This window comes from Odontomachus brunneus, unplaced genomic scaffold, assembly GCF_010583005.1.
Source record: "Odontomachus brunneus isolate Ranch 3 - 2012 unplaced genomic scaffold, Obru_v1 Obru_scaffold_104, whole genome shotgun sequence".
Taxonomy (NCBI): domain Eukaryota; kingdom Metazoa; phylum Arthropoda; class Insecta; order Hymenoptera; family Formicidae; genus Odontomachus; species Odontomachus brunneus.
In genome coordinates this window covers 276015-303782 of record NW_022639554.1, presented here as the reverse complement: position 1 = coordinate 303782, position 27768 = coordinate 276015, and the positions used below count along the sequence as shown (strand labels likewise).

Sequence of the window (27768 nt, the reverse complement as noted above, 5' to 3'; positions counted from 1 at the left end):
CACACACACACACACACACACACACACACACACACACACACACACACACACTCGTAGCTTGCAAATTACGACGCGCTTCTTTTTATGCGCCGTGCCACATTTCGGCCGGATGTCGGGTCGCCGGGGGTGTGCTCACTACCCGCGGCTGCGAGGGTAGTGGAAAGGAGACTTCGACCCGCCCTTTCGAAATGTCAAAGGTTGCCGCGCAAGCCGCATCGACGTACCCCCGTTTCCCAGGAAGCGAGCCCGCGCGAGAATCCCACGGCATTGTTCCTGCTCGTCGCGCGCGATAATTCGCGCTATCAACGTCGCGTCTACGCGACAGCGGGCGCGAATCGAAGAACACAACATTATCGTAGTTTATTTTCTGTTTGGGGAGAAGGGGGGATTAACGCGCGTGCTCGCGAGAGTTTATTCAGAGCGTACGTCCACCTTCATATCAGCGACCGGGCAAGTATGAAAGTTCACGAGGCGAAAATATTTCCGTCAACATTGGCGCCGACAGTGGCGTGGGATCGACGATAATAATAAATCATCCTTCTCTCTCTCTCTTTCTCGTTCGGTCGTAAATAAAATTCGCCGAGCTCAATCGAACGAGAGATCCCGCGCGCGAATCCGTGCGCGAGGCGCATTTAACGCCTGACAAATGCGTGCCCGACACATACCGCGAATGCTTAGAAAGAGAGAAACAAGAGGAAAACGTGTAATCGATGATATTGTGTTTGTCAGCCGACAGTCGCGAGCAAATCGAGCGGGCATTCGCGTCCCGTCGGGCGAAAAACCTCGCGTCTCTGACGGGGTTAATAATAATCTTAACGACCTGTCGTGATCGATACGCGGAGCCTTTTGGTATTTTCGCTCAATTATTGTAATATCGTACACTCTGCCTCTCTCTCTCCCCCCTCACTCTCTCTTTCTCTCACTCTCTCTCTCTCTTTCCCCGTTTGGCCGCGTCTGAAAGGTCAGACGGACGTCAGATATCACGATTCCATCAAATCCTGAAATTCTCTTCGTGCACTGGCGAGGGAAGACAAATATTTACGACATCCGAGAAACGTAATTAAGTGCCAAGCGAAAGATCCGAGGGTCGAGAATTAAATCGCGGCCCTTCCTCGTAGGCCCGCAAACAATTTTACCTTACTTCGCTCGGCATAGCGTTCAATCTTTATGGGGGCACAAATCAAATAAGGTTTCTCGGCGTTCGATATCGCCGAGCTAGACTGAATTCAGGCAGGAAGACCCCGATTACCGGCACCCGTTCTCTTGACAGAGCCGTCAAGAGCACAAAAGCTGTCTCCCATTACCGTCGTTGAATTACACTTACAAGATAATTTTTCCCGTCACGATTTTCAAATCTACTTCCTACACACAAGGAATGTTATAGTTTTTTTTTTCATATAAATTCTTTTTTTCGTTTTACTGTTTTTAGTAGCACAGGAATAGATTGTCAGTAAAGTCTATTTTGCCGAGAAATATAGTATACGTTTTGTTAGGAACATAAATTTTTTAATAGCACAGAGACTTTAGTTTTCCTAGAGATTTATATTTCCTAAAATATAAATAGCATATGTGAAAAGTAAAAGGATAATCAGTTATTGTAGAATGTCAATCTATTCCTTAATGAAAAAATTGTAGTTATTTTTAACTATAAAATTCTCTCCGTGTACTTTCTCTAGCGTACGAAATTTGAATAGCATGAACCTAGAATTAATTTCAAATATCTCATGAATATCCGACCAAAATAAGGTAGGTCTAGGTATAAAAGAAAACAAATTAATTGAAATCAAATAATCGGGTAAATAATTTGAATGAATCGTGTCTAAGAAAACTATAAGTTCAAAAATATTATAATTTTCTTCCCTTCAAAATTTATTTAAATTTTGCTATATTTTTAGTAGTTGAAGAATAGGTTGGTCAGTAAAGTTTTTTTTTCTAAGGAACATAGTATACATTTCGTTAGAAAAATAGTAACTTTTTTAATAGCACATTTTAGTTCCTAAAGTGTAAATAGCATATATGAAATGGAAGAATAATCAATTACTGTAGAATTTACTGTACAATTTATTTCTCGACAGAAAATTCTAACAACTGATTCATAGTGAAAATTCTACAAATGATTTTTACTGTATACAATTTTCTCTGCGTGTATAGTTCGAAATATGTATATGAATATATATATATATATATATATAAATATATATACACACACGCACAAAGTCCGCCAACGAAAACACCCCGATTGTTTAACTCCTATTTCTATTTAAGTTTTTTTGAGGGATAGCTATTATCTAATTAAAAGGATAGAGTGATATAGTTAAATTTATCACAATCATACAACCCTCTTGAAAACAATATTGACGTATATTGGCATTTTTGGCAAAAATCGATTGATTACAGAATAATCAGGGTGTGGAAAGTTTTCGTTGGATACATATCTTCTCTTTTCTGTCTTAATTATATAACAATATTTGCATAAAATAGATACGCCATTCTTCGTCTCTTAAATTAAACTTATCTGTGGTCGATAAGTAACAAAAACAGATCACATTGTTGTTGCTACTGTTTATTTACAGTCTCGCTCGGTATCATGTGCGTAACTATGTTTGCGAGGCAGGGAAACGGGAAAGATGTTTTCGCAAGCGGTTGAATCTCGAATCTTTCGCGAGCGGGCGAGTGTTTCCGAGGAAACACTCTCGGCGCGGGATAGCGGGATACGGCGAGTAGGAAATATAGAAATATCTGGCGTGCATTGTGCGATTTGTGCAGGTGGCCTAGTGGCAGCGGGCCGTTTATCAGTTTCCAGCTGGCCCAGACATCGTGGCGCGTCGATAAAGCGCGGATTAAACGGCCCTACTCCTCGCTTATCGCGCGAGCCGCGTTTCGCTCTTAAGCGCGACGTCGCCGCGCTTAAGTGCACTTCGCCGTTAATCTCATCTCGCCGAATGACTAAACGTATCCGAGTTTTCTCTCCTCCTGCTGTGGTATCACCTCGTGCGCCGGGACGAACGCGGGCGCCGACGACGGCCGTAAAACGGATTGGACTTGTTTACTTTTAAGGTTTCGCGGATGGAACTGGGTGTTACTCTCGCGTTGACTTCGACCTCCGTTGAATTACTCGACCAAATTATAAACGAGCGAAATTCGCGTTAAAAACGCCTGTCACACCACCATCGCGTGATACCCTCTGAATTTCTGCGAGTGTAATTCCGCTCATAGGGTAGAGTGCGTGCCGAGTCATTCGAAGTCGAGTGACTTCTTACTCATACGGACTGAATTCTTCCACTCTGAATCGTCCAGTGATGTTTGCATTCGAAATTGAGGATCTGACACGCACACGTAGCGGCGTAGCAAACTTAATACGCGGCATAATCAGGTTACTAGTACGCAGTAAAAAAAATTTATGTTAAATTTAACATATGTCCCAGAAAATCCACTTAAATTTTCGTTAATTTAACACAAAGCGGGTATGTTGAAAAAATATAAATATTATGTAAAAAAAATATATATAAACACTATTGAAGCAAATTTTATATAAAATTGGCATATTTAGAATGTCAAATGTAATACTAAAACAGATTATTTTTTTTACATTGATAGAAACGTTTTATCATTTCTTTCTTATTACACTTTCTTATTGCACATCTATTGATGTGTTTAATTAATTTAATTAATATATTTGAAAAACTTTTTGCTACGAATGGTAAGAACTATAAAAACTGATGTGTTAAATTTAACATTTTATGTGTCCCGAATCATCCACTGTCATTTATGTGTAAATTTAATACAAAACAAATGTGGTAAAAATTAACACGCATAATATGTAAAAAATTAACACAAGAATTTAACACTTGAATATCGTTAGGAATCACAGTTTATATTAAATTGACATATATATAATGTTAAATTAACTAAAATAAAACGTTACTTTAATATTTGAGAGAAGTATTAATCTATGGTTTTGTGTGTGATGAAATAAAAATGTTAAATTGACATAATCTATATCTGAAATATTAAATATGTCAATTTAACACAACCTGTGATTCCTAACGGTGATTCAAGTGTTAAATTCTTGTGTTAATTTTTTCCATATTATGCGCGTTACTTTTTAACACATTTGTTTTGTGTTAAATTTACACATAAATAAGAGTGAATGATTTGAGACACATGAAATGTGTTAAATTTAACACATTAGTTTTTACAATATATCGAACTCGGGAACTTTGATTTTTGAATCACCTTTACCTTACGCACTATCTCCACTTTTATTCTGACTGTAGACATACTTTGCATTGTTTAAGGTAGAACATTAAGAACATAATTTTTCAGTAAAATTAACATCCACAATATGTTAATATCTACATTAGAATGGAACATATGTAATTTTAACGCTACAAGTGTTGCTTGAAAGTTTACATATGTTGAGAATAATGTTTCGAAATAACATAAACATATATGTTAAATTAACATAAAGGGAAGTCTTATATACTTATTATGTACTTTTAACTTTTGTTAATATCAAAGCAACCTTAAAATATATTGATTTTTTGAAATAATTACATTAAAATAACTCGAAATAATATATATTTCATTTTCAAATGACATACAAAAATTTTTAAGTTATCGAGTTGACATTAATCTAACACATTAAAACGTCACGAAAATAACATCAGTTGTATGTTAATATTTTACATTGAAATAATAAACAAAAATTGATGATATAAAGAAATTTTAGTATTTGTTCGTAAGATTTTTTACAGTGTATTTTCTAGCTGTGCATATTTTGATAATTAACACAAATCGTGACAAGTTACTGCCTTGACATATCGTTTCTGTTTCTTTGAATAATCAGTGGATAATAAAACAATAATGCGTGCGATTAGAATCCTAATAATCTGGCTGTCTTATAATTAAGTTATTAGTAGTTGTACTACATATTAAGGCATCGCATCGCACACATATTAGCATTACATATTTATGCTGGTCTGCGTAGCATCTCACCGCCACTGGAACAATTCGCCCTGATAGACTGAAATATTCACTCGTGCAGATTAAGAACTCGCTCCAAGTTGGAGTTAAACATTCACTTCTGAGATTCCGAGTGGTATTTTCACTACCGCTCTTTGAGTGAATTTTCTCTTGTTTCGAGTGATATCTCGCTTCAAGAAATTTAGCAAGTAAACTTTGCGCTTTAAGAGATTCCGTGCGTAATAGAAATTTGTTGTTACACGACAGTACGAAAGCGAATATATTAGCGCGTATCGTATTTTCTTCTTGTGTCTGCGTGACCCTTTTCAGAAAAGAAACGAGAGAAACGTTGGAGCAGCGTGCGTTTGCAAAAGTAGGTTGTCCGGACGAGGATTTAGAACGGCACTCGTATTCTCCGCCTATAGCCATTTCGCGCCTTTTATTCTAGCCGTTTTCCCGATTTAGAAACACAAAACTGAAATTCCGGAGTGTACACTGTGTATGTCGGGATTTCAGTTTGATACTCAAAGGTAGCAGGAGGAGGAGGTGGCAAGCGAATAAAAAAACATAAATTGAACACGTCGTTCAAGAATGCGTATAGTTTCTGCAAAAATATGCTAATATTTCTATTGTCCGCATGAAAATGTATGGTATTCATATACATATACATACACACACAACACAGTTGAATAACAATATATTTTTACTTTAACATCACATTCTTATAATTTAATTTACTTTATTTATATTACAATAAAATTTTACATATATTTTGAATACTTAGGGTAGATTTTTTAATAATAATTCAAACTTGGATTTAAGCTTTGTTTAAATTCATCAAGCCACATTGTTTAGAACTTAAATTTAAGTCTGAGTTTAATTTGCTGTTGAAAAATTGTTCCTTAAAGTACACGTATACAAAGATTAAGATTTTTGTCATTATTTTTTACTATCTTTTTCTTACTAAAATTTTAATTAAATTTTAATTAAAATTACAATTTTTAACATCATGTATTTCTATAACAGCACAGTTTAAAGTACTCTCATGTAACAGGATGACGTTAAATGAGGTATTATTGATGTAAAAGTTGTCATGAATGCGTCATTAAACGTCATTTAACGTCATCACGTTTGGATTTACGATTCAAAGCGGAATAATTTTTGATCTAGACTCTGAATTAATGTCAAAATATTTGTGATCACTTTTGGATGCAATATTGATTAATCCCTATTTTCGTTGAAATTTTTCCATTATTTTCGAGATATGGCCGATACACGTTCTCACGATTCACGCTGCTATTGCAGTTTTATTTGGCGAATTTTTTCCCGTAGCTACGTTGCATTTGTTTTCAAAAAACACGCTTGGTTTATGTATATGCGGTTATACGAAAAAAAATGTCATACACACATGAGTATCGGTCTACAACCTCGCTTTAAGGTTTAAGTCGTAAGCAACTGACCAATCACAATCGATTATTCTCGAGACGTAAGGAGAATAATTGACTACAAAAATATGCATATAGACGGACACTAATGTTGGTAGCAAAGATACCTTAAGTAAAATTGAAAATTTTCCGCGAAAATACACGGAGAAAAAAGATTAGTTGATTCACGGACAGTCAATCGCATTTCAGCTAAAGCAGCCAGAATGTTTGATTACGACTGATTTTCGTTGTCTAACCAACTGAATTCAGTTGTTACAAGCAAACATTCTAACTGCTTCAGCTGAAATGCGACTCGCTGTCCGTAAATTAACCAATCTTTTTTCCTATGACAAACTTGAAGCGTCACACATGCGTCACACATGCGTCAAACGTATTAAATTTCACATGTGCAACGCCACCGGAGATGACACACATGTTTCCCACCGGAGTTTCGTCACTCACTCTTATACCGTCCCTGTATCGATATCGTCAAACGTATCGATTATCGCGACCGGGGCACGACGACGACGTCAAACGTCAGATGGACGGAAGAGTCCTCCCGAGATTAGAAGCTTTCACGTTTCGTCGTTCGCCGACACGAAGATTTTCTCGAGAGAACGAGCATCAGGGGAAGTCTGTAAAGACGTATGAAGCGGCGTATGACGTGGTTTCCTCGCTCCTCCCGGAGATTATCCGATTTATGGCAGTTGACATTGTGGAGAAAGCTCGGCGCGCTCGAAAAGTCGAAGGACTGTCCTTCTTCGCCGACTGTCGAAGACGCGCCGGAGACGCGCTCCTCTGCGTCCTCCTACCACCCTTCGACAGACGATGGTCCTTCGGAGGACCCTTGCTCACTGAGTCCTTCACCCGAGAAGCAGGATCCGCCGCCCTGCCCTTGTCCCAAGCCGCCGACTTGTCATCCTGACTCCGGTAATGTCGCGTGTCTCGAACTTTCGTGATAAATTCGGGACTCAACGATGCGGGGGCTCCTCGATGCATCGGGGGATGCCTCTCTCCGTTTCTCGCCCCCGTTTCGGAAAGTTATCGGGAGAGGGATGATTCTTCTGAGCGAGGAAGACTCAGGATAGAAAGTGTTACGCTTCGACGCGGAATCTCCGATCCGTTGTCAGAGAGCGCGATACAATTTAGCTTTGTCCACGTAGACGACGTGTCGCCACTTATCGCGTGATAACGTGTCACACGTTTATGATGACAATACGCGACCGATTGTGAGCGCAGATCCACGCAGACTCGTACTCTGGCGAACGCTCTCCCTCGTCGTCGCGTTGCCCCTGGTCGTGATCATGTCGGCGTACACTTATGCACGGCAGCTGGAAAGAGCGAAGGAACCGAGACCGCCGTTTCTGAATCTCCCTTACATGTATCGTCGCACTAAGGTACGGTGCTATTTGTCGGAACTGTCTGAGCAGCGGCGAGACTTAAGAGCTCTCTATAGTCTTGTGACATCCGTTGCTTCGCTGCGAATACACACGGGGAGAATATTGCGGCAAAAATCACTGCAGAATTTTCTAACCGACCGGTGGATCGACATTTCGCAGTAATTTATCATACGATCGTTTTGTATATGCTACACTGAGAGAAAAATTATATTAAAATCAACAAATATTTCTTTAATGGGTGCCATTAACATATTTACTTAAATCTATATTCTTTTTATTTAAATTAAATATTGTTTACCTGATTTAAATAAACAATATTTGATTTTAATAAAGAGATTGTAGATTTAAGTAAATATATTAATGGCACCTATCAAAAGAAATATTTACTGATTTTAATATAATTTTTCTCTCAGTGTACTTATATCGAGTTAATCCGTAAGGTCGTGCGGATTTTTAAGCAAAATTGAAATGCAATTTGTTCTTGTTAAAGATAATCTCAATCAATAACATATGCGCCATTCTGTGTTCGACAATCTTTTGTCATCTTTCACGGAATTTTGTAATTCTTCCCTCGTAAAGCTCTTCTGCTCTTTCGGTAGAAAGATTCCAAGTGATTTTTCACATCTTCTAAAGAAGCGAAGTTTACATCGTCAAGAGAGTTCTGCAATGAACGAAACAGATAATAATCAGAGGGAGCGATGTCGGGTGAATATAGTGGGCGAGGCAAAACATCCCAGCAAAACTCTAGCAATTTTTACGGAAGTAAACAAGCATAATACATCGGAAAAACTCATTGCTGTCTTACATTTTCAAGGCATAACAAAACAACTGTATTTCTTAGAGACACTATCACTTACACTACGAAATGTGTTCTGAAATTTCAACTATCAAAGCGTATATGTAGATGGTAACTATTCTCTTAATATTAATTTAATACGAATGCCAACTAGACAAAAATTCACATGAACTTATGGATTAATAACCAATAACCAATTAATAACCCAATATTTTAGGAACTGAAATGTGATATTAAAAAATTTGTTGTGTTCCATGGCAAGATAGACCTTACTAGACAGTCCGTTGTGGTACTACTAGAAACATACACACAGAAAGATATATATTGCAATTCAAATAAATGTTACTCGTGTCGAGTATTTTGCAAGTTTATATATTCGCGAATCTGTCATTACAACAACCATTAAATTTACACAAAAAGTATGTTCTGAAACCTAGTAAATTTAGCATTTCAATAAAAAATGTTAAATTAAAGCCAAATTTCAGTTTACTGATTTTTTCTTCATGTAGTTTTCTAATATTTTTGTAAAGAGGATAAATTTTTCATGATTTTATATGATAACGAGCTTCTTTAACATTTGGAGTAAATATATCTTAAAACTATTGTCAAGAAATTATTGTTTGTTGAAAACAATTGTTACTAACAGTTGTTAAAGAGGATAAATTGAGTAATCGCTATTCTTCGCTGTAAAATAATATTTTTCTGTATGTAATAACATGCAAAAGAATTTATATGAAAAAAAGAAACCATAATATTCTCTTCGTGTAGACGGGAATCTCTCGCGGATTTCTCGTAGCATTTGTTAGTTTTTCGTACGGCGAATTTTGCGATCTGTTTTTTCTTTCGTGGAAAATTTAGTTGCCGAAAAATTACGCCCTACTCGAAGACATCTTGTAAACGAACTCGTCCAATTACCGTAACGTGAGACGAGATTAAGTAGGATCTGCTGTTTCTAAAGTGCTAAAGATACTCGCGACTAGATTTACGCAAGAAGTCTTAAGTTCCGCGTAGAAATTAAATCCCAACCTAATGAAATTGTTTTGCAACGAAAGATTTTTTATTTTCCTATCGTTGATTTTTACAGTAATTATCGTCACGTGTCTTCGTCGGCTAGACCTATTTTTTCCGGTGGTGCTCGCAATTATCGATTAATGAAGACTTACGATTTCACTGGTCTTACTTTAGCCTGTCTATATCTCAAAATTCGCATTTCTCTTTTCATATTCCACACGCGCGCTTACTCGAGTTTCTCGAACGGAAAAACGACAGTTGTGGAGGTTGTACGATCTCCTTTACTTCTCCTTTACTTCTACGTAAACAAGTCCGTTGTTCAGTTTCATTAATTCTGTATCATGCGAACTTCTTCCAGTAACTTTAGAACGATTTGATCCGCTTCCACTGATCTATTCAGAGTTGAAGGAATCGTAAAATCGTCATCGCTCTCCCATGTGTGGAACTGTATGCTTTAAAACCGGAGGTGGATTAACTTTAATCCGAGATAATTTTTATTCAAAATTAACACCGAGAACTCTGTTGAACTTGAACGAACGGAAAATCTCGAAATACAGCAGTGTACAAGCTATTTTATTTTATCTTGACGTTACGAATAATTGCTCACAGTTGTTTTCTTTACGCTGAATCTTAAAAAGGACTTCTCTCAGAATTATTTAATTAAACTGTCTTAATATTCTGATCGTATTTAATCTTCGTTCTTAATTTATCATTTTTAATTTCAATCAGCAATGTGTGTTAATTGTAAAATTTATTCAGTAGATAAAATATGTAAAATAAGTAAATATTAAACAGTTAATATAGGTCACTGTATAATATAGCTAATAATTCACTAGTAATTAACAGTTAATAATAACTGCTAAAAATGTAGATACTTATAAATTTAGAAATTTAGAAACTTATAAAAATTTACGAGAAGTGAGAACAAATATAGTAGTTATATGTCTGATAATAGCACCAATAGAGATTTAAATGTAGATTCGGTACATATTGAAAGAAAAAAGTATTTAAAAAATAAAAAATGTATTTATTCGCGGTTTTGAATATTAGTAACATATTTACTTACACCAATATAGAATATTTCTCAAATAAGAAAATATATATTTTCTTGAAACCTTAAGTTTTCATGAGAGCAATTATTTATTCTATTTAAATAAAAGAATTTAGATTTAAATAAATATATTATTAGTCAGCAAATATATTATTACCCAGCAAATAAGTCTTTTTATCTTTAGATATTTTTTTCTTCAGTGTAATAATAAAGTTAAATGAAAATGACAAGCGTTAGCAAATTGGCAAAACAGCTGAACGAGGAGATCATTACTATATGTATAAATTATTTATATTACATTCGAAGTTCGATATGTACATAGCTATAAACTATTTACGATCTTTAACTGAGAGCAGAAGCATTCATTACAGATTCATATTGACGGACCGTTATTCGGCTGTCCAGTTCAATAATTTTCAATTAAATTTCAACTGTGAAGTAATTTGACGTGTAAAAGATTTCTTATTTTCCGACCGTTGGTTTTTGCAGTAATTATCGTCAAAATTCTTTCTTGTGTGAAATAAAATGTAGGTAGACAGTAATAAGAAATTCACGAAGCTGCATTTATTTGTCAAAATGTAATGCGCGCGCAGACCATGAATGCCGGCCTGAATATCGATACGACCATATCTCTTCATTTTCAGTGAGTTTGTAAAGTTTGTCGTGAGTTTGTAAGTCTGCAGTTAGAGTCGAGAAATTACGTTCAGTTGAGTTGGAAATATAATAAATTATTCGACGCACTTGCGAATATATGATGCATCGCTGTCTTCGTCTTGCCTCCCTGCTTTCTTAATCCTCTGGCTCCTAATTCTGCATCCTGTTTCGTCGGGGCATTCCGGACACTCGCTCGTGGCACTAATACTGAGATTCGCGTAGATATGACGATTCGTTTGCAGAAACCAGTGTTAATTAATGCGATGTCGAGAGCCCGATTAAATGATCCTCCAAAAGTCGGCGAAATTAATCGCCGGTAATTAACGTACGTTAATATTTAATATACAATTTACGATAATAGATATACGATATACGATAATACGCGTAGATAATATGTACGATACACACTCAAACAAATGATCTTGTAGTCATTGCGAAGATTATCTAGATACGCGAAATTAGTTAAGATGGATAAATAGCAAACATACTGCGATATCATATATGTTTGGTATTTAATCAATACAGATGATGGAGACGGAATTTCTATCTGAATTATTTGCGAAACTATTTGGCAAGAAAATTTCCCTCTCTCTCTCTCTCTCTCTCTCTCTATGACGTCCATACAGCCACTCACGTTTCTTCTAAAAATAAACTGGCAGACAAAAAGAGTACGAGCGACGAGAGACAAACGGATGTATAATCCTCACACCCACTTAAATTTGCTCGTAGATATTGTTGTTGTAAATTCTATGCATGCACAGACAATTTTCCAGCAGAGACAACAAACAGCGATACATTTCAATTGCGACATTTAGAATTCTACCTGGAGTAGCGGAGCATTTTTTTGAGTGCGATATGTTCCACGTGCGTATAACTCGCCGACTCGAGACGTATACACTCGCGTATGAAAAACAGTACGCGACGCACAAGAGTGCCGAAACAATGGACACAATGACACAAAGGGCATTTCTCGTCAATTGCCAACCGTCGTTGGCTCACCGTTTAACGGTCGAGTGTGATGAAAACAATTAACGCCTTCAAAACATTGCGAACCTTCAAGACGGTCGAACGTACGTCGCGCAGTTTTGCGAGTGTTTCATTCCGTTACGAGTCGGCGAGCGACACGCATATGTAAATACGTTATTTAGCATTGCGTTTCAAATATTTTGCCGGCTTTTAGAATATTGCATCGGGCTTCTCGTTGGCATCACCTTCTCTCTAGAACCCTAAACATAGGTAAATTTTGTCAGTAAATTTTGTCAGTGCATTTTCATCTGCTCATAACACTTTCGGAAAAATTATCAATCTTTTTTTTAACCAGTGTAAGAAACATCGAAGAATTGACGTTCCTGCGATTAGATAAAGTTGAAGGAAGTTGCATTGAAAAAATAAAACATGTTTTTAAGAACGGTCGAGAAGTTAGCCTGCGTAAAGTTTTACTCATGTTTCGGGTTTTCTTCTTTAATTACACGCGTTTCAATTGAATCGCGTCTACGCGAGTGTCGGTATCAGTGTCAACGTCACAAGTGAGGATCCGAAGTACCACGACGAAGCAGCCAGCATAATCAGAATGCTGATTCTGAAAGTCTGGACAAGCACGCGAGCAACGATACATCATGTATTTTTAGGTATGTAAAATAGTTTATCACACAGATTTTCAATTTGAAGGCTCTTTGACTTCTCGCATTATCTACCTCTTTTTAATGACGTCAGAAACGAGAAAATGCATGCTAAAAATTCTTGCGAAATACGTTGAAATAAAAATATATATCTATAAAGTAACACTTGCAATCGATTAAACAAATTTGTAAGATATTTCGTGCACTCTCCTTTTGCTCTAACAATCAATAATTTGTCGTAAATTAATGTAACATAAAATTCATCTTCTTAATCTATTTCTTCGCCTATTTCTATTCAGGTTAATTTACAATAAATTATTGATTGTTAGAGCAAAAGGGAAGTGCATGGAATATCTTACAAATTTGTTTAATCGATTGCAAATGTTACTTTATATATTTTTATTTTAACGTATTTCGCAAGAATTTTTAGCATGCATTTTCTCGCTTCTGATGTCATTAAAAAGAGATAGACAATGCGAGGGGCCAGAAGTCTTAACGCATTTTAATTCTTTCACTAATTTTGTTTTTTAAGGTATAGTTTGTATTGTTACTTTCATTTTGCTGAATACATAAATATAATGTAGTTTTAGCAAAAAAAATAAGAAAAATTGTTGGTGCCAAAGGGATAGGGTCGGGACACTGATGCCCCACTGGGATTTTTGGCAGAGCATATTTGTCCCAACAGTAATAAGTAGAGTGATAACTGATATATCCTGAATGTCAAAAAGCTGTTTATTCAAAAGAAATGAAAAAGGTTGTTATATATGATGGAACAAACATATATCTCTAGGATATATATACAGAGTATAACAAAAGTACCGGAAGATAACTCGGCGGGGGAGCATTTTAGAGAAAAATGTTTCAGACAAAAGTTGTAAGGCTTAAAAGAACGCATTCAACGATAGTAGTTATTTGACATAGGATGGCGTCGCCAAGATCAGAACAAGGTCAACTTTGCTTTTTTAAATAGAAACATATTTTTTATTACGGCATTTTATTCAACGTAAAAACACAAACAACTTTTGCTTGAAAAAATTTTTTATACGACCTCTATTTTCTAAGATATTTACGTAAATATCTACAAGATTATTGGTTTCAATAATTTTTTACTTGAATTCTATCAACTTTACCAAAAAATATCAAGAAATAAAAATTGCTTATTTTGTTTTCATAGAGCTCTGTGAATTTTTTTTAGAATTTTGTGTTAACTTTTTAGTACTTCAAGAAAATGTAAGAAAATGAAGTACTAAAAAGTTAATATAAAATTCTGAAAAAATTCTCAGAGCTCTATGAGAACAAAATATACAATTTTTATCTTTTCATATTTTCCGCTAAAGTTGATAGAATTCAAGTAAAAAATTATTGAAACCAATAATCTTGTAAATATTTTTCTCTATGAGAATGCTCCCCCGCCGAGTTATCTTGCCGTTCCGGTACTTTTGCTATACCCTGTATATATCCCGTTGGTAGTGAAAGATTAACAGTTTGACGAACTTAGTTGTTTCTCGATGATATTGCTAGAAAGTTTTATTAATTAATATTTAATACAACATAAATAAATGTTCGTAAATATGATTTATGATATACAGCTTTGATACTACAGCAAAAGAATATGAATCAAACTTACAAAATGTTTAAGAACTCATAAAGAAATGATCGTTTTTCGTGTTTGAACGTATTCATACTTTTGGCTTTTGGGAATTGCCTGTGTTAGGCATATGTGTTTGTAAACATATCAAACATCATACGGAGAGAATATTGTAATAAAAATTACAATACAATTTTAGTAGTCCGAGAATAGACGGGCACTATTATAAAAACTATTATAACTTTATAATAAAAACAAATTATAATAAAACATAGTAATACAATTTTTAATAATTTCTGAAAAAATTGAATGAAACAATTATCTTAAGGAGAATGAAGAGATTCGAATTGTGCGAAATTCAGGGTCGGCGTTCATTGACACTCACAATTCATCATTGTTTAACAAATAATCATAGCTTCAATAATTGAATCTTTGATTACTCGTCAATCTGCTGTACTTACTTCATACAACAAGAAATATCGATCCAAACGGTCGCGTGAATACAAACGGCCCATGAATACAAACTTGTAATTTATTACGCTTTTAGTCAAAGAGATAAATAATTCACGACTCTGAATACCGATCTTAGAATTTAGTGTAAATTTCGTAATTTGATTTTACAATTGAATCTCGCGTCGCTGATCCGTGTGTTTAATAATGCTCCTTGGAACGCAAGGCATCTTGAATCTGTTATCGTCTCTTTCTCTCTGATATTTAGCCAAGTATTTAGACGATCGAATATTAAACAATTTTAAATGAAAATCTTTTTATAATTGTTATTAAGACAGTAATAATAACCTTAAAAGGGAGAATCTCCTTGTCTCACAAGACTCAATATGAAAGAAACAGCATTAAGGACTGTATTAATAATTATTATTTGACACTTATTTAAAGTAAGAGATAATTAGATTTGAGTTCAGATAAAATAAGAGTTTTACGATTGGATCGCGATTATAAATATAATGTCACATGTGTCGTGCAATTTAACTGGAAAACTGAGATCTAACTCTGAATAAAAATCTAAGTGTCTCACATAAGATAACCCAGATAGACAGAGATACTGAATATAGCATGCAAACGTTTAATGTATACTGCGTAATGCTATTGTAACAACACAACATGTTTAAAACATTGCGTTGATCCATAAGTTTGTACAGATTTTTAAACAAAATTGAGATACATTTTGTTTTTGTTGAGAACAATTGTAATCAATAATGTATGCGTCATTCTGTTCGATAATCTTTTTTATCATCTTTCATGTAATTTCATAATTTCCTTCTCATAAAACTTGTGCTCTTTCGGCGAAGAAACGTTCCAAGTGATTTTTTACATCTCCTAAAAAAGCGAAGTTTATATTGTCAAAGAAGTTCTATAATAAGCAAAACAGATGATAATCGAAGAAGACAATGTCGGGTGAATATGGTGGATGAGGCAAAACATCTCATTGTCAGTTAAACTTTAACAATTTTTACGAAAGTAAACAAGCATAATGCACCGGAAAAACTCATTACTTTCCATTTTCAAACCGCAATAAAAACAACTGTGCTTCTTTAAATATTATCATTTATACCGCAAAATATGCTCTGAAATGACAGATATCAAAGCATATACACAGATGACCCGTGTGTGTATAGAACTATCCTCCTAATACCAATATGCGAATACCAGTTAGACAAAAACTCGCACGAACGTATGGATAAACCCGATATATTGTTTTAGGATACATCATTTCATTGCGCTCTATTTTGAATCAAAATATTTACTTCTAAATATTACATTAATTGTTAATTAATTTGCGACATTTTGTCGATAAATTTGCAGTAATCTTCATGACAGCAGAATATTACCGCAATATTTGTGTAATTTTCATGGCATCTCAGGTACCTTCTCTTATATATTGACAGAATTGTATTATTCTGTGAGAACACTTCTTTGTGTTACAATTTTCAATTCAGCAATTATTCAGATAATACATTAAGGCATGTCTATCTGGGTTAGGTTTAATATAACACCAAAATTTCGAGACTCGAATGATGTACGAAAGCAGAAATAAATGAATTATCTTTCGCGCGGACAAAAATTCGGTGAGCCACGCGAAGAAACTCTGAAACAACTCGAATGCATTGTCTCTTTTTCCTTGAAACAGCCGTACCCTTGGGGCGATGGCAATCACACGTTGTTCCATAATCCCGTGAAAAACGCCATTCCGCCGCACGGCTACGAAGTCGAGGATCCGAACGAGAAGTATCGCAAGAAGACGGACAATTAGACGGAGTGCGCGAATACCTTGATCCTGTTAGTGGCAGCTGGAGATTACGGACGAGACGAAAATGACGGCTCGTCTACTCGACACGCGGCAATCGCTTTAATTTTTAATCGGTCCTTGTCGCTCCGCATAGAATGAGAGAGAGGGAGATCGGACGTGAAATATTAAATCCGAACAGAGAGAGAGAGAGAGAGAGAGAGAGAGGGAAGCTGAGATCCTCGGTCGCATAAAGTGCTTGCAGCTGCGACGATATTTATTCGCTGGAAATTATCACGGAAATAATACGGGGAAGTGTTGCGCATAAAAATTTTTATGTACGACAGATCGCTATTAAAATTATACTGTCTGCTTGAATGTGTTTACACTGTCTCGAATATCTTGTGGATTGTTATTTTTTATAACGATTGCACAATCGAAGCAAACGTAGTTCAGTCGTAACGAATTCGAATGAAGTTAACCCTTTCGCTACCAACGGGACATATATTTTCCCCACCATCAATAATAATCTTATTCGATTGAATAAACTGCTTTTTTGGCATTTAGAACACATTATTCTATTTATTACTGTTGGGACCGATACGCTTTCGCAAAAATTCCAGTGGGACACTGTCCTATTCCTTTGGCGTTAAATATGAAACTTTTAATGTTTTTGCTAAAACTGTATTATATTCTTTATGTATTGAATGAAGTGAAAGTAAAGAAAAATTGTACCTTTAAAAAACAAAATTGATAGCGAAAGGGTTCAATGAACGCAACTACAGGATTATATAGGACGAACTAACTGCCTCAATTCTTTCAGCAACATTTTCACGTTTTAATCCCGAGCTTGTGCAAAACAAGTTCGAAATTTCGTTCAACGGAGCGATCATAATTGTTGACGCGATACAGTATTGGTCATATATTGATATTTGTTTAACTCTCCATCAGAGAATGATATCTGATAGATGCGCTTTTGGTAGTTGAAAGAACATCTATATCACGCATACAATTATGTGTTAGTTCCATTAACCTTTTATCTTTGAACAAAAATTTTGCATTTAAAATTTTTACATTAGACTGTTGATCTGATTCGATTTTTGTTCGATTTATTTGTAATTAGCGCGACAGAATATATGTAACCTTGAGATTTAGGTACCTTTTTATTCGATATTTTTTCTCAGTATACGTAACTACCAGTGAAAGATTCGATAAATGGTGATTTCGATAATGAGATTTTCGATGTTTAAAAACGAAGTTTTAGGAAATCCGTCCTTTGTGATACACACGCGCACGCGAGCACACACACACACACACACACACACACACACACACACACACACACACACACACACACACACACACACACACACACACACACACACACACACACACACACACACACACACACACACACACACACACACACACACACACACACACACACACACACACACACACACACACACACACACACACACACACACACACACACACACACACACACACACACACACACACACACACACACACACACACACACACACACACACACACACACACACACACACACACACACACACACACACACACACACACACACACACACACACACACACACACACACACACACACACACACACACACACACACACACACACACACACACACACACACACACACACACACACACACACACACACACACACACACACACACACACACACACACACACACACACACACACACACACACACACACACACACACACACACACACACACACACACACACACACACACACACACACAAAGGCGTATCCATTTAATGTATCATTTCCATTATTCACGTTTGCATACATGAATACGTGTCATTATCCGAGAAATATGATCCGCCTGGCTTTCTCTTCGCATTGATTATCCTCGGGAGACAATGGTTTAATTATCATTAACACGTTGACTGTCCAACGAGTTTCATGTGACTTATCATCTACGCCATGATGAAATTTTCAAAGCATATAATGATAAAATATCGTGTGTCGCATAAGAAAATTATTAAAGTAAAATAAATGGCAAAATAATGGCATAAATGGCTAGCAAATATCGCGATATCGAATGTGTTTTGTATTTAGACAATACACATGACAGAGATACAATTTTCTATCTGGACTATTTGTGACAATTTGGCAAGAATTTCTCTCTCTGTGACGTCCAGCCAGATTAAGACCAGTCACACTTCTTGCAAAAATTGACTGTGGTAAACGATAAAGGGCCAGCAACGAGAGACAAACAAATGTGTAATCCTCCTAAAAAGTGTGGCCAAGCGCTCATAGAGAGATTTTGTTTTTTTTTTTCTTAAATTTGGAATATTCCAATTAGTGATATACCGATTTGTGAAACTTATGTCGAATAGATTATACAGTCTCGATATTATTCTCGTAATCGTTTGGGAGATAAACGGTACAAAATGTTGCAATCTCAATAGACAGCTACATTGTTCACGCGTGACGTAAACTTTGCGTATTATTAGAGAATAATGCGAGAATAATATTGAGATTTTATATTCTCATAAGCTCGTCCTAAACTTCTCAAATCGATGTATTTCGGATATTATTTATTGGAATATTCAAAATTTTTCATATAATAATTTGCGCTCTTAAATACAATATTATATAATTTTTATAAAATCCCATGGAATATAATGAAAATGAACGAACTGAATATTTTTCCATAGCATTTGATTGTTACTAAAGACCTCTCTCTTTGTTTTCATTTTCATCGCAACATTTTCCCCGTGCGCGTAATGAAAATTAATGAACAGAGAATATTCCTTTTTATTGCGTTCGATTTTTTAGCAAAAGAAATCCTGCGTGTGGGAAATTGATGCGAATCGCGAGACAATCGGACCCGGTGCAATTGATCCCAGGGTGGGACTTTCGAGGCGGCACGGCGCGCGTCGAATTCGAGTATCAACATGTGCGCGGTGTAAGCCCCGCAGAAGGGGTTGAAGGTGGCTCCGCGACGAAGACGCGCACGCCGTGGCGGCGCCGTCGCTTTTGGTCCCGTCCTCGCGGGGGCTCGCTGGCGCGTGAGTGTGGCGCAGCTGGTCTCGCGCCTTCCTGGCCGTTCTAGCCGGGACGATCAATAGACCGGGAGGCGGCGGCGACGGAGGCAACGGCGGTGGCGGTGGCGATGGCGATGGCTACGACGGAAGAGAGTCGGCTGCTTGGTGATGGTGATGGTTGTCCGGGCGCAGTGGCAAGTTAATTCCTCCCTCTCGCCACCCCCGCCCGTCGTAACATTTCTATTATCCGACAACAATCTCCGGTATCACGTCTCTGCTATCTAGGAGACGATCCGCCGGCGTGTCCGTGACGCTCTGCGGGAAACGGGCCTGCGGAAGCGCGGCATCGCGCGTTATCATCGCGGGTTACCCGTCGCGATTCCGCCTGGGAGAGCCACCCACGAGATTCGCTCAAGTGAACGTCGTGCTCCTCGCACGTTGCTCATTTCAAGCGAGATCGTCCGCTTGAGGTCTCGCGGGTCTCGTCGCGTCTTATCCGTTTTCGTCTTGCGGCACCGCACTCGCTCGAAACGATGATGCTTCAGGTAGAAGTGTAGGTGTCACAGTTAAAATTTTTTGTCGTTCTACCTGCTGGTAAATTGCGTATGTGGAATTTCCACCAGCAGTATGCCAACCAGCTCTGGCAATATCTGCGAGCAAATTTGTGCGAGGATTATGCACATTCGTTGGTTTCTCATCGCTCATTCTCTTTTCGTCCATCGCAGTCAATTTTTACAAAAAATGTTAGTGGCTTCAATCTGGATGGCCGCCACAGAGAGAGAAAGAGAGAGAGAGAAAAAGAGAGAGAAAAAGAGCGAGAGAGAGAGAAACTTCTTTGCCAAATTTCACGAATAGTTCACATAGAAATTCTATCATTTGTATCGCGAAGTTCAAAACATGTGCGATCGTCATTTATCCATTTTAGCTAATTTCTCGCATCTAAATAATTTTCGCTATGACTGCGAGACTATCTTTTGAAGTGTCGCAAGCGCACGTGTCTTGTAATAGCGCGAGACGCATTTCGCGACTGCGAAATTAGTCTCGAAAAGCGTTCCGTATTTAACATACGTTCACGCTCTGTCGCGCGCGTTCAAAACATTCGCGATTGACGCGAGTCTCTCGGGCTTCCTCGTAATTCAGAAAGGAAACAGCAGCTCTGAGCGATTCATGAGACTCATCAATGCGCAATTTGGCGAGAGAGCTTTCGACACTTGCGCGAATTAGCGCGACGGTCACTCTTACAACGGAGCTCTCGCGTTTTCGCGTCGCCGCGAAGCTCTCCTTCCGTAAAATCATCGCGAACACGCTCACTGGCGCCGTTTAATTTACGGCACTGCCGCCACCGTCGTCGTCGTCGTCGTCGTCGTCCTCGGGTCGCGGCCACCAGCTCCGCGATTGGTCGGCGGCGATTTCGCGGGCTCGAGACGAGTCGCGGGTGCGATCCGCTCCCGTGTGCCAGTCGGTGGCGGCGCGTCGCCGTGTTCGTATCGTGTATGTGTTGCTCTCGGTGCCGTCGCGCCCCGTCGTGGAGCCACCCCTAACACCCTTCGATTGGCATCCCCGCCGCCGTGACATCATTCGCATCATCTGACGTCATTGTTTAACCCTTTTATCGGTAAATTGAATTCCCCTGCCTCGCCGAAGCCGGTGGAAGTGCGTCTCCCTTTGTTGACTCGAATCAGGACTTGTGATGTTGAAAAGTAATAACGACGACACGCAGAGGGTTCTCTCGAGTGTTATTGTCGTCCGCAACGAGTGCGACGTATTCCACTCCGTCGACTGCTAGACTTTCTGTCCGCTTGATTCCGCGGAGTGTTGAATACAATTCTGTATTTAATGTCAGTGTGACCACGCCGTTTCCTTAATTGATTGCGCTGTCGAGGTCGCATGGCGAAGAAGCACGGATAATGATAACGTACGTTCGCGACCCGAATCGAAAATTCGTCCCATTGTGCGTCGCTTTGCGTCGCTTTGCGACTACATCATTATGCGGGATTATGCATATGATTTGCTGATACCTTTCGCGTAATGTGATCGAACGTGGTAATTCGCTTCGCGTTTCGCTGATAATTATTCAAAACTCCTGCGTGCGTGCTTCGCTCGTTCGGTATCTCGGACAAGAAACCCATCCTGACGCGCGTTTTGTTCTCTAACAAAAGAGAACAAAACACTAACGAAGAATTGAAGAGGATCGATTGTTCAAACAAAATTGTGATGCGCTCTTAAATACAATATTTTAAATTTTCGCACATTAAATCTTGGCTCCGTTGGCTTCGTTTTCTTAGCTACGATTGGATATTACCTGAGTCTTAAATATTTCTTAATACTTCTTATTCTTTAAGAAATGCTGTGCAATAAATTCCTTAATGTCTTCGTGGAGAGCAATTATAATGGAGCTCTCGTCCGTTCGAGAGAGGAGGCCGAATCGGCCGAGCCGACCTTTTTGCCGTGCTCGCGCTAAAAGCCAGGAAGCAGGGAACACTCGGGACTATTGATTGAAGGGTTAATCACCGTATGTTCGACGAGCGCTATCGAAAGTGCTGGTTTGCGAGCTACACGCTGGAGTGACACGCGATCGCGTTTGGCCGCAATTGCCGCGCGTACCTTAGTCGTGAGCAACCGGAGAGGCCGCGGGGAGGAAGCTGCAAAAATAATTACAAACACTTCGAACGGAAATTGCAGCACGCGCGACGGCGCTGACATTATCAGTTAACAGCAGAGTTCGATGATATCGCACGTTTATCCTGCTACTTCCGACACGATAGACACGAGGAGCGAAACGATAAACGGGCGCGATTTCGCGACGTGCGTTGCGATCATACACTGATGTCCGTTTCTACATACAGAAAAATATCATTCTAAGGTAAATGTCCCAGTAAGGTAAAAATTTCCGAACACATACGTACCTAATCTTGGACATTCTTATTTTTTTGGTCTTTAAATACGATATTTAAACTTTTGACATTGGTATTTAAACTTTTGACATAGAATGTATGTATATATTCAATACTTGTATATATATATTTTTTTTTTATGTTGAAAGTTTAAATATTTATATTTTTTTAAAGATCAAAACAATAAGAGTGTTCAGGATTAGATATATGTCCTGACATTGGCACTTTTATCTTAATTGAACATGTCCCAATGATTGTAACATTGATAACACAGAAGTATAAAAAAATAAATGTATGAAAAAGATGAACAACAAACAAGATATAAAAAATGAGCCTTTAAGAGCCAAGTATGGATTTCATAGTGCAGTAAAGTTTTATAGCAAAATAAAAAGTTTCAACCACTATTTTTTATGTATTTCGACGTACTGAAACCGAATATGACCTTTAAAATAACGTAGCACGTCAAGTTGTTATGATAATGAGTAAAAAGGCACAAAATAAAACATTTTTAATATTCTAAATAGGATATGCATGCTATTCGATTTAATTTTCTTAGCTTAGAAATAATAATCATTTATATTTATGTGTTGAAACATACAAAACTTTTAATAAACGAGATATTAAATTATATGTACGGAGTGTTTCATTTCCGTGAGCTTCTTTGCTTCTCACATATGAAACATTAATGATATATATATATATTATTGCGAAAATACACAAAAATACACAATTACACCGAAATACATAAAAACTAGTGGTTCTTTTTTCCGAAAAAAATTTTTTTATATAAACATTCTATGTAAACGTTAGTCTTGTTAATAATTCCATTAATTATTTACTAATAAAAATACCAAACTGATTGTGCTCTTTTATTATCTTTATTTAATGTTCAGGCATTGAAACATTTACTTTATTGCTAGAAAATCGATTATTGAGTTTTCTTTCTTCCTTTTAAATAATGGTTATCTTCAACAAAGAATATTTTTTTGTTAACAATTTTAAAGTATATTTATCGCAAATTTGAGAAAACCTTATTATCATGCTCAAAAAAGAAGAATTTATTCTCTTTACAAGAATATAATATAAACTGCGTACTGCGTACGAATTTTTCTTTGAATTTAATATTCTTGATCGAAATGCTAAACTTATTAGAATTCAGAATGTATTTTGAGTAAATTTGATGTTTATGATGAACTTATAATAGATTTGCGGGTATGTAAACTTATGAAATATTTGTAATAGGTAATATTTATTTTACTGCGGTGTGTATTTTTCTGTGTGTACTAACTTTGTTTAATTTAACCAGCTGATTATTCCATCAGGATTAACTAATCGCATTTATCGTTAATCAGAATTGACAAATGCGATTGCGATAGAATAACTAGTCAGTTAAATTAATTAAAGTTGAGAAAAAACGGACATGAGAGAAAAGAAAAATAGTTGATCTAATTAAATTATAGTTATCTTGAGCCGCATCGTGTTTTTGGGTTGTGTTCTAACATGAAAATGGTAACGTGCACCAAAGGTTATCACTGACATTACAGTGGAATTTAATTTAAAAAATTGTCTTCTCGACCATAATTTATACGCAGAAAAAGAATTTCAATTCGTGTAATCGAATGGGGACCAGATAAAAAACCCGCTGACGAAAAATTATATATCTCTGTCATCGTGACCGAATACATTCATCTGAACAGTCAGCTGAGCTTGAAACTCGATTGAGATAACTGAGAGCAATTGGCTGACTAGAGACTTCCTACAGAAATCTTTCTGTTTTCACAATCGAGTTTTTTTATTTAGTTCTTGGATAACAGAAAATTTAATTACACTAAGATAGCTGCTTTTCCCGTGTAATATAATTACTTCTTTATGTGTAATTATAGTTACAAATACCAAATATTTTTTTTCTCAGTGCAATTGCGTCCGCAATAGTTGCTATCAGTTTCGACTACCCAGTTTTTTGGGATTTTACGGGTTTAACTCGAGTGCCCGTACCTTTTGGATACATAAAAAGGAAATTTCAGCTCGGGTAACTGAATGGGGATCAGACGAAAAACTCGCTGACCAGAAATTATATTGAGGATCACGGTTACCACCTCTATACCGAGGTCTAAAAAAAGCGGGAGAGGGGGGAGAGGGGAGGAACAAACAAAAATACGTGTCATCAAAATATTAAATCTTTGAATACATTAACACATTAAGTTCAAATTAAACATATAACTTCGTGTGATATTAATAATAATTACAAAATTATACATTATTTACATTAAAAATGAAATAAATATCATTAATGCTCCCTATAGAAACATCTAAATTGTAATAGGAATAAGGCCAAGAGCTGATGCTGGATGTTAGTGCAGATATATATGATGGGAAGGATAATATAAAATAATATTTGTAGTCAAACGTGCCGAATGGGATTTCCGGTCTTTAACGTACGCGGTGTTTCTACTTTCCACTAGCAAATCGATCTTAAATCCCCTAATATTTTAAATAGTAATTATAATTATTAAACCCTCTTATTTTTAATATTCTTTTACGCGTATTGATTTAATTATTGAGTTATGAAAAATTACATTATATTATTTACATTATATTTTTATGAAGATACGCGACGAAACGAGTAAGTTATATATATATATAACTCCATTGCTAGTAAACGTGTGAACTGCACGTGTAGCTCTCTCTTTCTCTCTCTCTCTCTCTCTCTCTCTCTCTCTCTCTCTATATTGAGTATAAAAAATAGAGAAAATATAATTTCTTTCTCTCATATCATATGGCCCGGAGATTTTCTTTCCTGAGCCGGAGAACCGGAGATTTTGTGTTTCGCTCGGAAACTCTCGGCGAAAACCGGAGAGGTGGCAACCGTGCTGAGGATCGATCCATAAGTTCGTGCGGATTTTTTGTCCAGTTGGCTTTCGCATGTTGATATTAAGAAGATAGTTCAATATAGTTGGCTATTTATGTATATACTTTAATAGCTTTAATAGCTGACATTTCAGAGCATGTTTTGTGGTGTAACTGATAGTGTTTAAAGAAGCACAGTTTGTTGCAATTTGAAAATGGAAGGCAGCAACGTGTCTTTCCGATGCATTCGGTTTTTTTACTTCCGTGAAAATTGTTAAAATTTAGCTGGGTTGTTTTTCCCTCATCGACACCATATTTACTTGATATTGTCCTTTCCGATTGTTACTTGTTTCGTTCGTTACAGAACTCCCTTGACAGTGTAAAGTGTAAACTTCGTTTCTTTAGATGTGAAAAATCACTTGGAATGTTTCTTCGTCGGAAAAAGCATAAGTTTTATGAGAAATTACAAAATTACGTAAAAGATAAATGTAAAAGATTGTCGAATAGAATGATGCATATATTACTGATGAAAATTGTGTTTAACAAGAAGAAAATGCATTTCAATTTTCTTTAAAAAATAGTAATTGATTGACGAGTAGGAGCATTTTAAGAATTTTCTTGTTTCTATAATCGAGTTTTTCATCTGGTTTCCAAGTAACAGAAAATTTAGCTACACTAATGGAATTATTTTTTCCGTGTATCACTCGAATATATTAACTTGAGGGATTTTCACGCTATACTCGAGCCGAGAAGACTGTAGCTTTATTTTGCGTCCGTGCGCCTTCTACAATTTGCGACTAAAAGTTAATTTAATGAATACATGAATCTGTTTGACGTTTCCAGATTGATTTCTCAACAATTTTTAATAAATAATGAACGGATACATTGCATACTCGTAACTATTCTTTATTTAAATTAATAATATTAATAATATCCGGGTATTAATATTAATCCTTTCATGACGGGGAGCTGTTCGGGGAGATAATTATAGGGAAGTACGTATTCTACGGGTTTTGTGGAGTTGTTGAATCCGAATCTGAACTTAGATTTTTAAAATTCTGTGACTCAAGATGGCGGATCCAATATGGTGAAAAAAAATGTTAAATAATATAAATATCACTCAATTTCCGTGAAACTTGAACTATAAAACTTTTTAAAGATACTTTTTTGGGAACTGAAATCGAATATTTGAAATTCAAAATGCCGAGCAAGGAAAAAAATTTTTATCATATCTGCTCATTTGTGCTCACCCTTACGAAAATGGTTTGTATATGATCCATATATGTACCATATATGAGTCATATATAGATCACATGTGGTAGAGAGTATGAAATCCCACGGAAATTGAGTCATATTTACATAATTTGGCATCTTGAAAATCGCCATATTTGATCCATTTTGAATTTTGAATTTTACATTTTTTACTTCAAATTTGGAAAGAACACCCAAAAATACCCCTACATACCAATTTTTTTTAATATCGGATCGATAGTTTCTGAAATACATGCATGAAGAGAGCATCAAAAGATGTCTCCCGTCCTGAAAGGGTTAATAATATCCGGATAATATTATTAAAAAACTCAGATTTAATTTTAAATTCAGACTTGAATGTCTCAAATGAGACAAGTTTCAAGTAAAATGACTGTTAATACGGATCTTACTGTCTAGCGTCACTATCTATAGATCGACAGTCTCATTATTCATCTACTACTGTTCATTCTCTACAGTAAAGTAACACAAAGTGACAGTCAAGCCGTTCGAGTATCTTTTTTTTCGTGAATTTTTATAGAGTGAATTATACTTTAAAAATCGTCAAGTAAATATCTTCGTTCAAAATTGGAGAATGAATTCAATTCAGTATTCCATCGACACTCGCACAAATTTATTCTAATTAACGAAAACATTCACTATTATGTATTAAGAAATTCACTCCAAATTTGAGACAAAGATTCATTCTTGTGAATCCGAGTATGTTCCTGCGATCATTTATGCACGGAGAAAAATAATTTGCTGGCCCAGCAAATTTTCTGCTGGTCTAGCAAAATCTTTTTATTATATGGACAGCAAAAAGTACTAATCACTATTTGCTGGATATAATTTGCTAAATCTACAAATTATTTTGCCATAAGAACCATGATGGATTTATATAAGTAGTTACAGTTTTGCTCCGATAGCAAATAAATTTGCTAAGGATACATTATTTTGCATTAATAGG

At 36.5% G+C, this 27768-nt stretch overlaps 2 protein-coding genes across 22 annotated transcripts in view; both read left to right on the top strand.

Annotated features, from left to right (window-relative positions):
• LOC116849050 (protein retinal degeneration B) overlaps nt 1-27768 on the top strand; it is a 77960-nt gene that overhangs the window by 12967 nt on the left and 37225 nt on the right. The window contains exons 1-2 of one of the 20 annotated variants that reach the window (XM_032825783.1): nt 10755-12537; nt 12623-12929. The exons of 17 other annotated variants lie outside the window; for them this stretch is intronic. The gene's annotated coding sequence lies outside the window, so the exon portion shown is untranslated. Of the gene's footprint in view, nt 1-10754; nt 12538-12622; nt 12930-21252; nt 21428-21450; nt 21728-27768 lie in introns of those variants that run through there. 2 more of the 20 variants (XM_032825782.1, XM_032825784.1) reach the window with 2 other exon arrangements.
• On the top strand, nt 4633-18058 carry LOC116849051. 2 transcript variants are annotated; one of them, XM_032825804.1, is made up of 3 exons: nt 4633-7319; nt 7629-7786; nt 16655-18058. In XM_032825804.1, the coding sequence occupies exons 1-3, from the start codon at nt 7037-7039 to the stop codon at nt 16775-16777; spliced, it is 564 nt and encodes a 187-aa protein (XP_032681695.1). In that variant the 5' UTR covers nt 4633-7036; the 3' UTR covers nt 16778-18058. The 2 variants fall into 2 exon arrangements, with proteins under 2 accessions (XP_032681695.1, XP_032681694.1); XM_032825803.1 differs by lacking the exon at nt 16655-18058 and having other exon boundaries at nt 7629-8016.

Coding starts and splice junctions, on each gene's coding strand:
- LOC116849051 (XM_032825803.1), top strand. CDS start 7,037: ATGAAGCGGCGTATGACGTGGTTTCCTCGCTCCTCCCGGAGATTATCC. Junction 7,320..7,628: donor GACTTGTCATCCTGACTCCG/GTAATGTCGCGT, acceptor TTGTGAGCGCAG/ATCCACGCAGACTCGTACTC.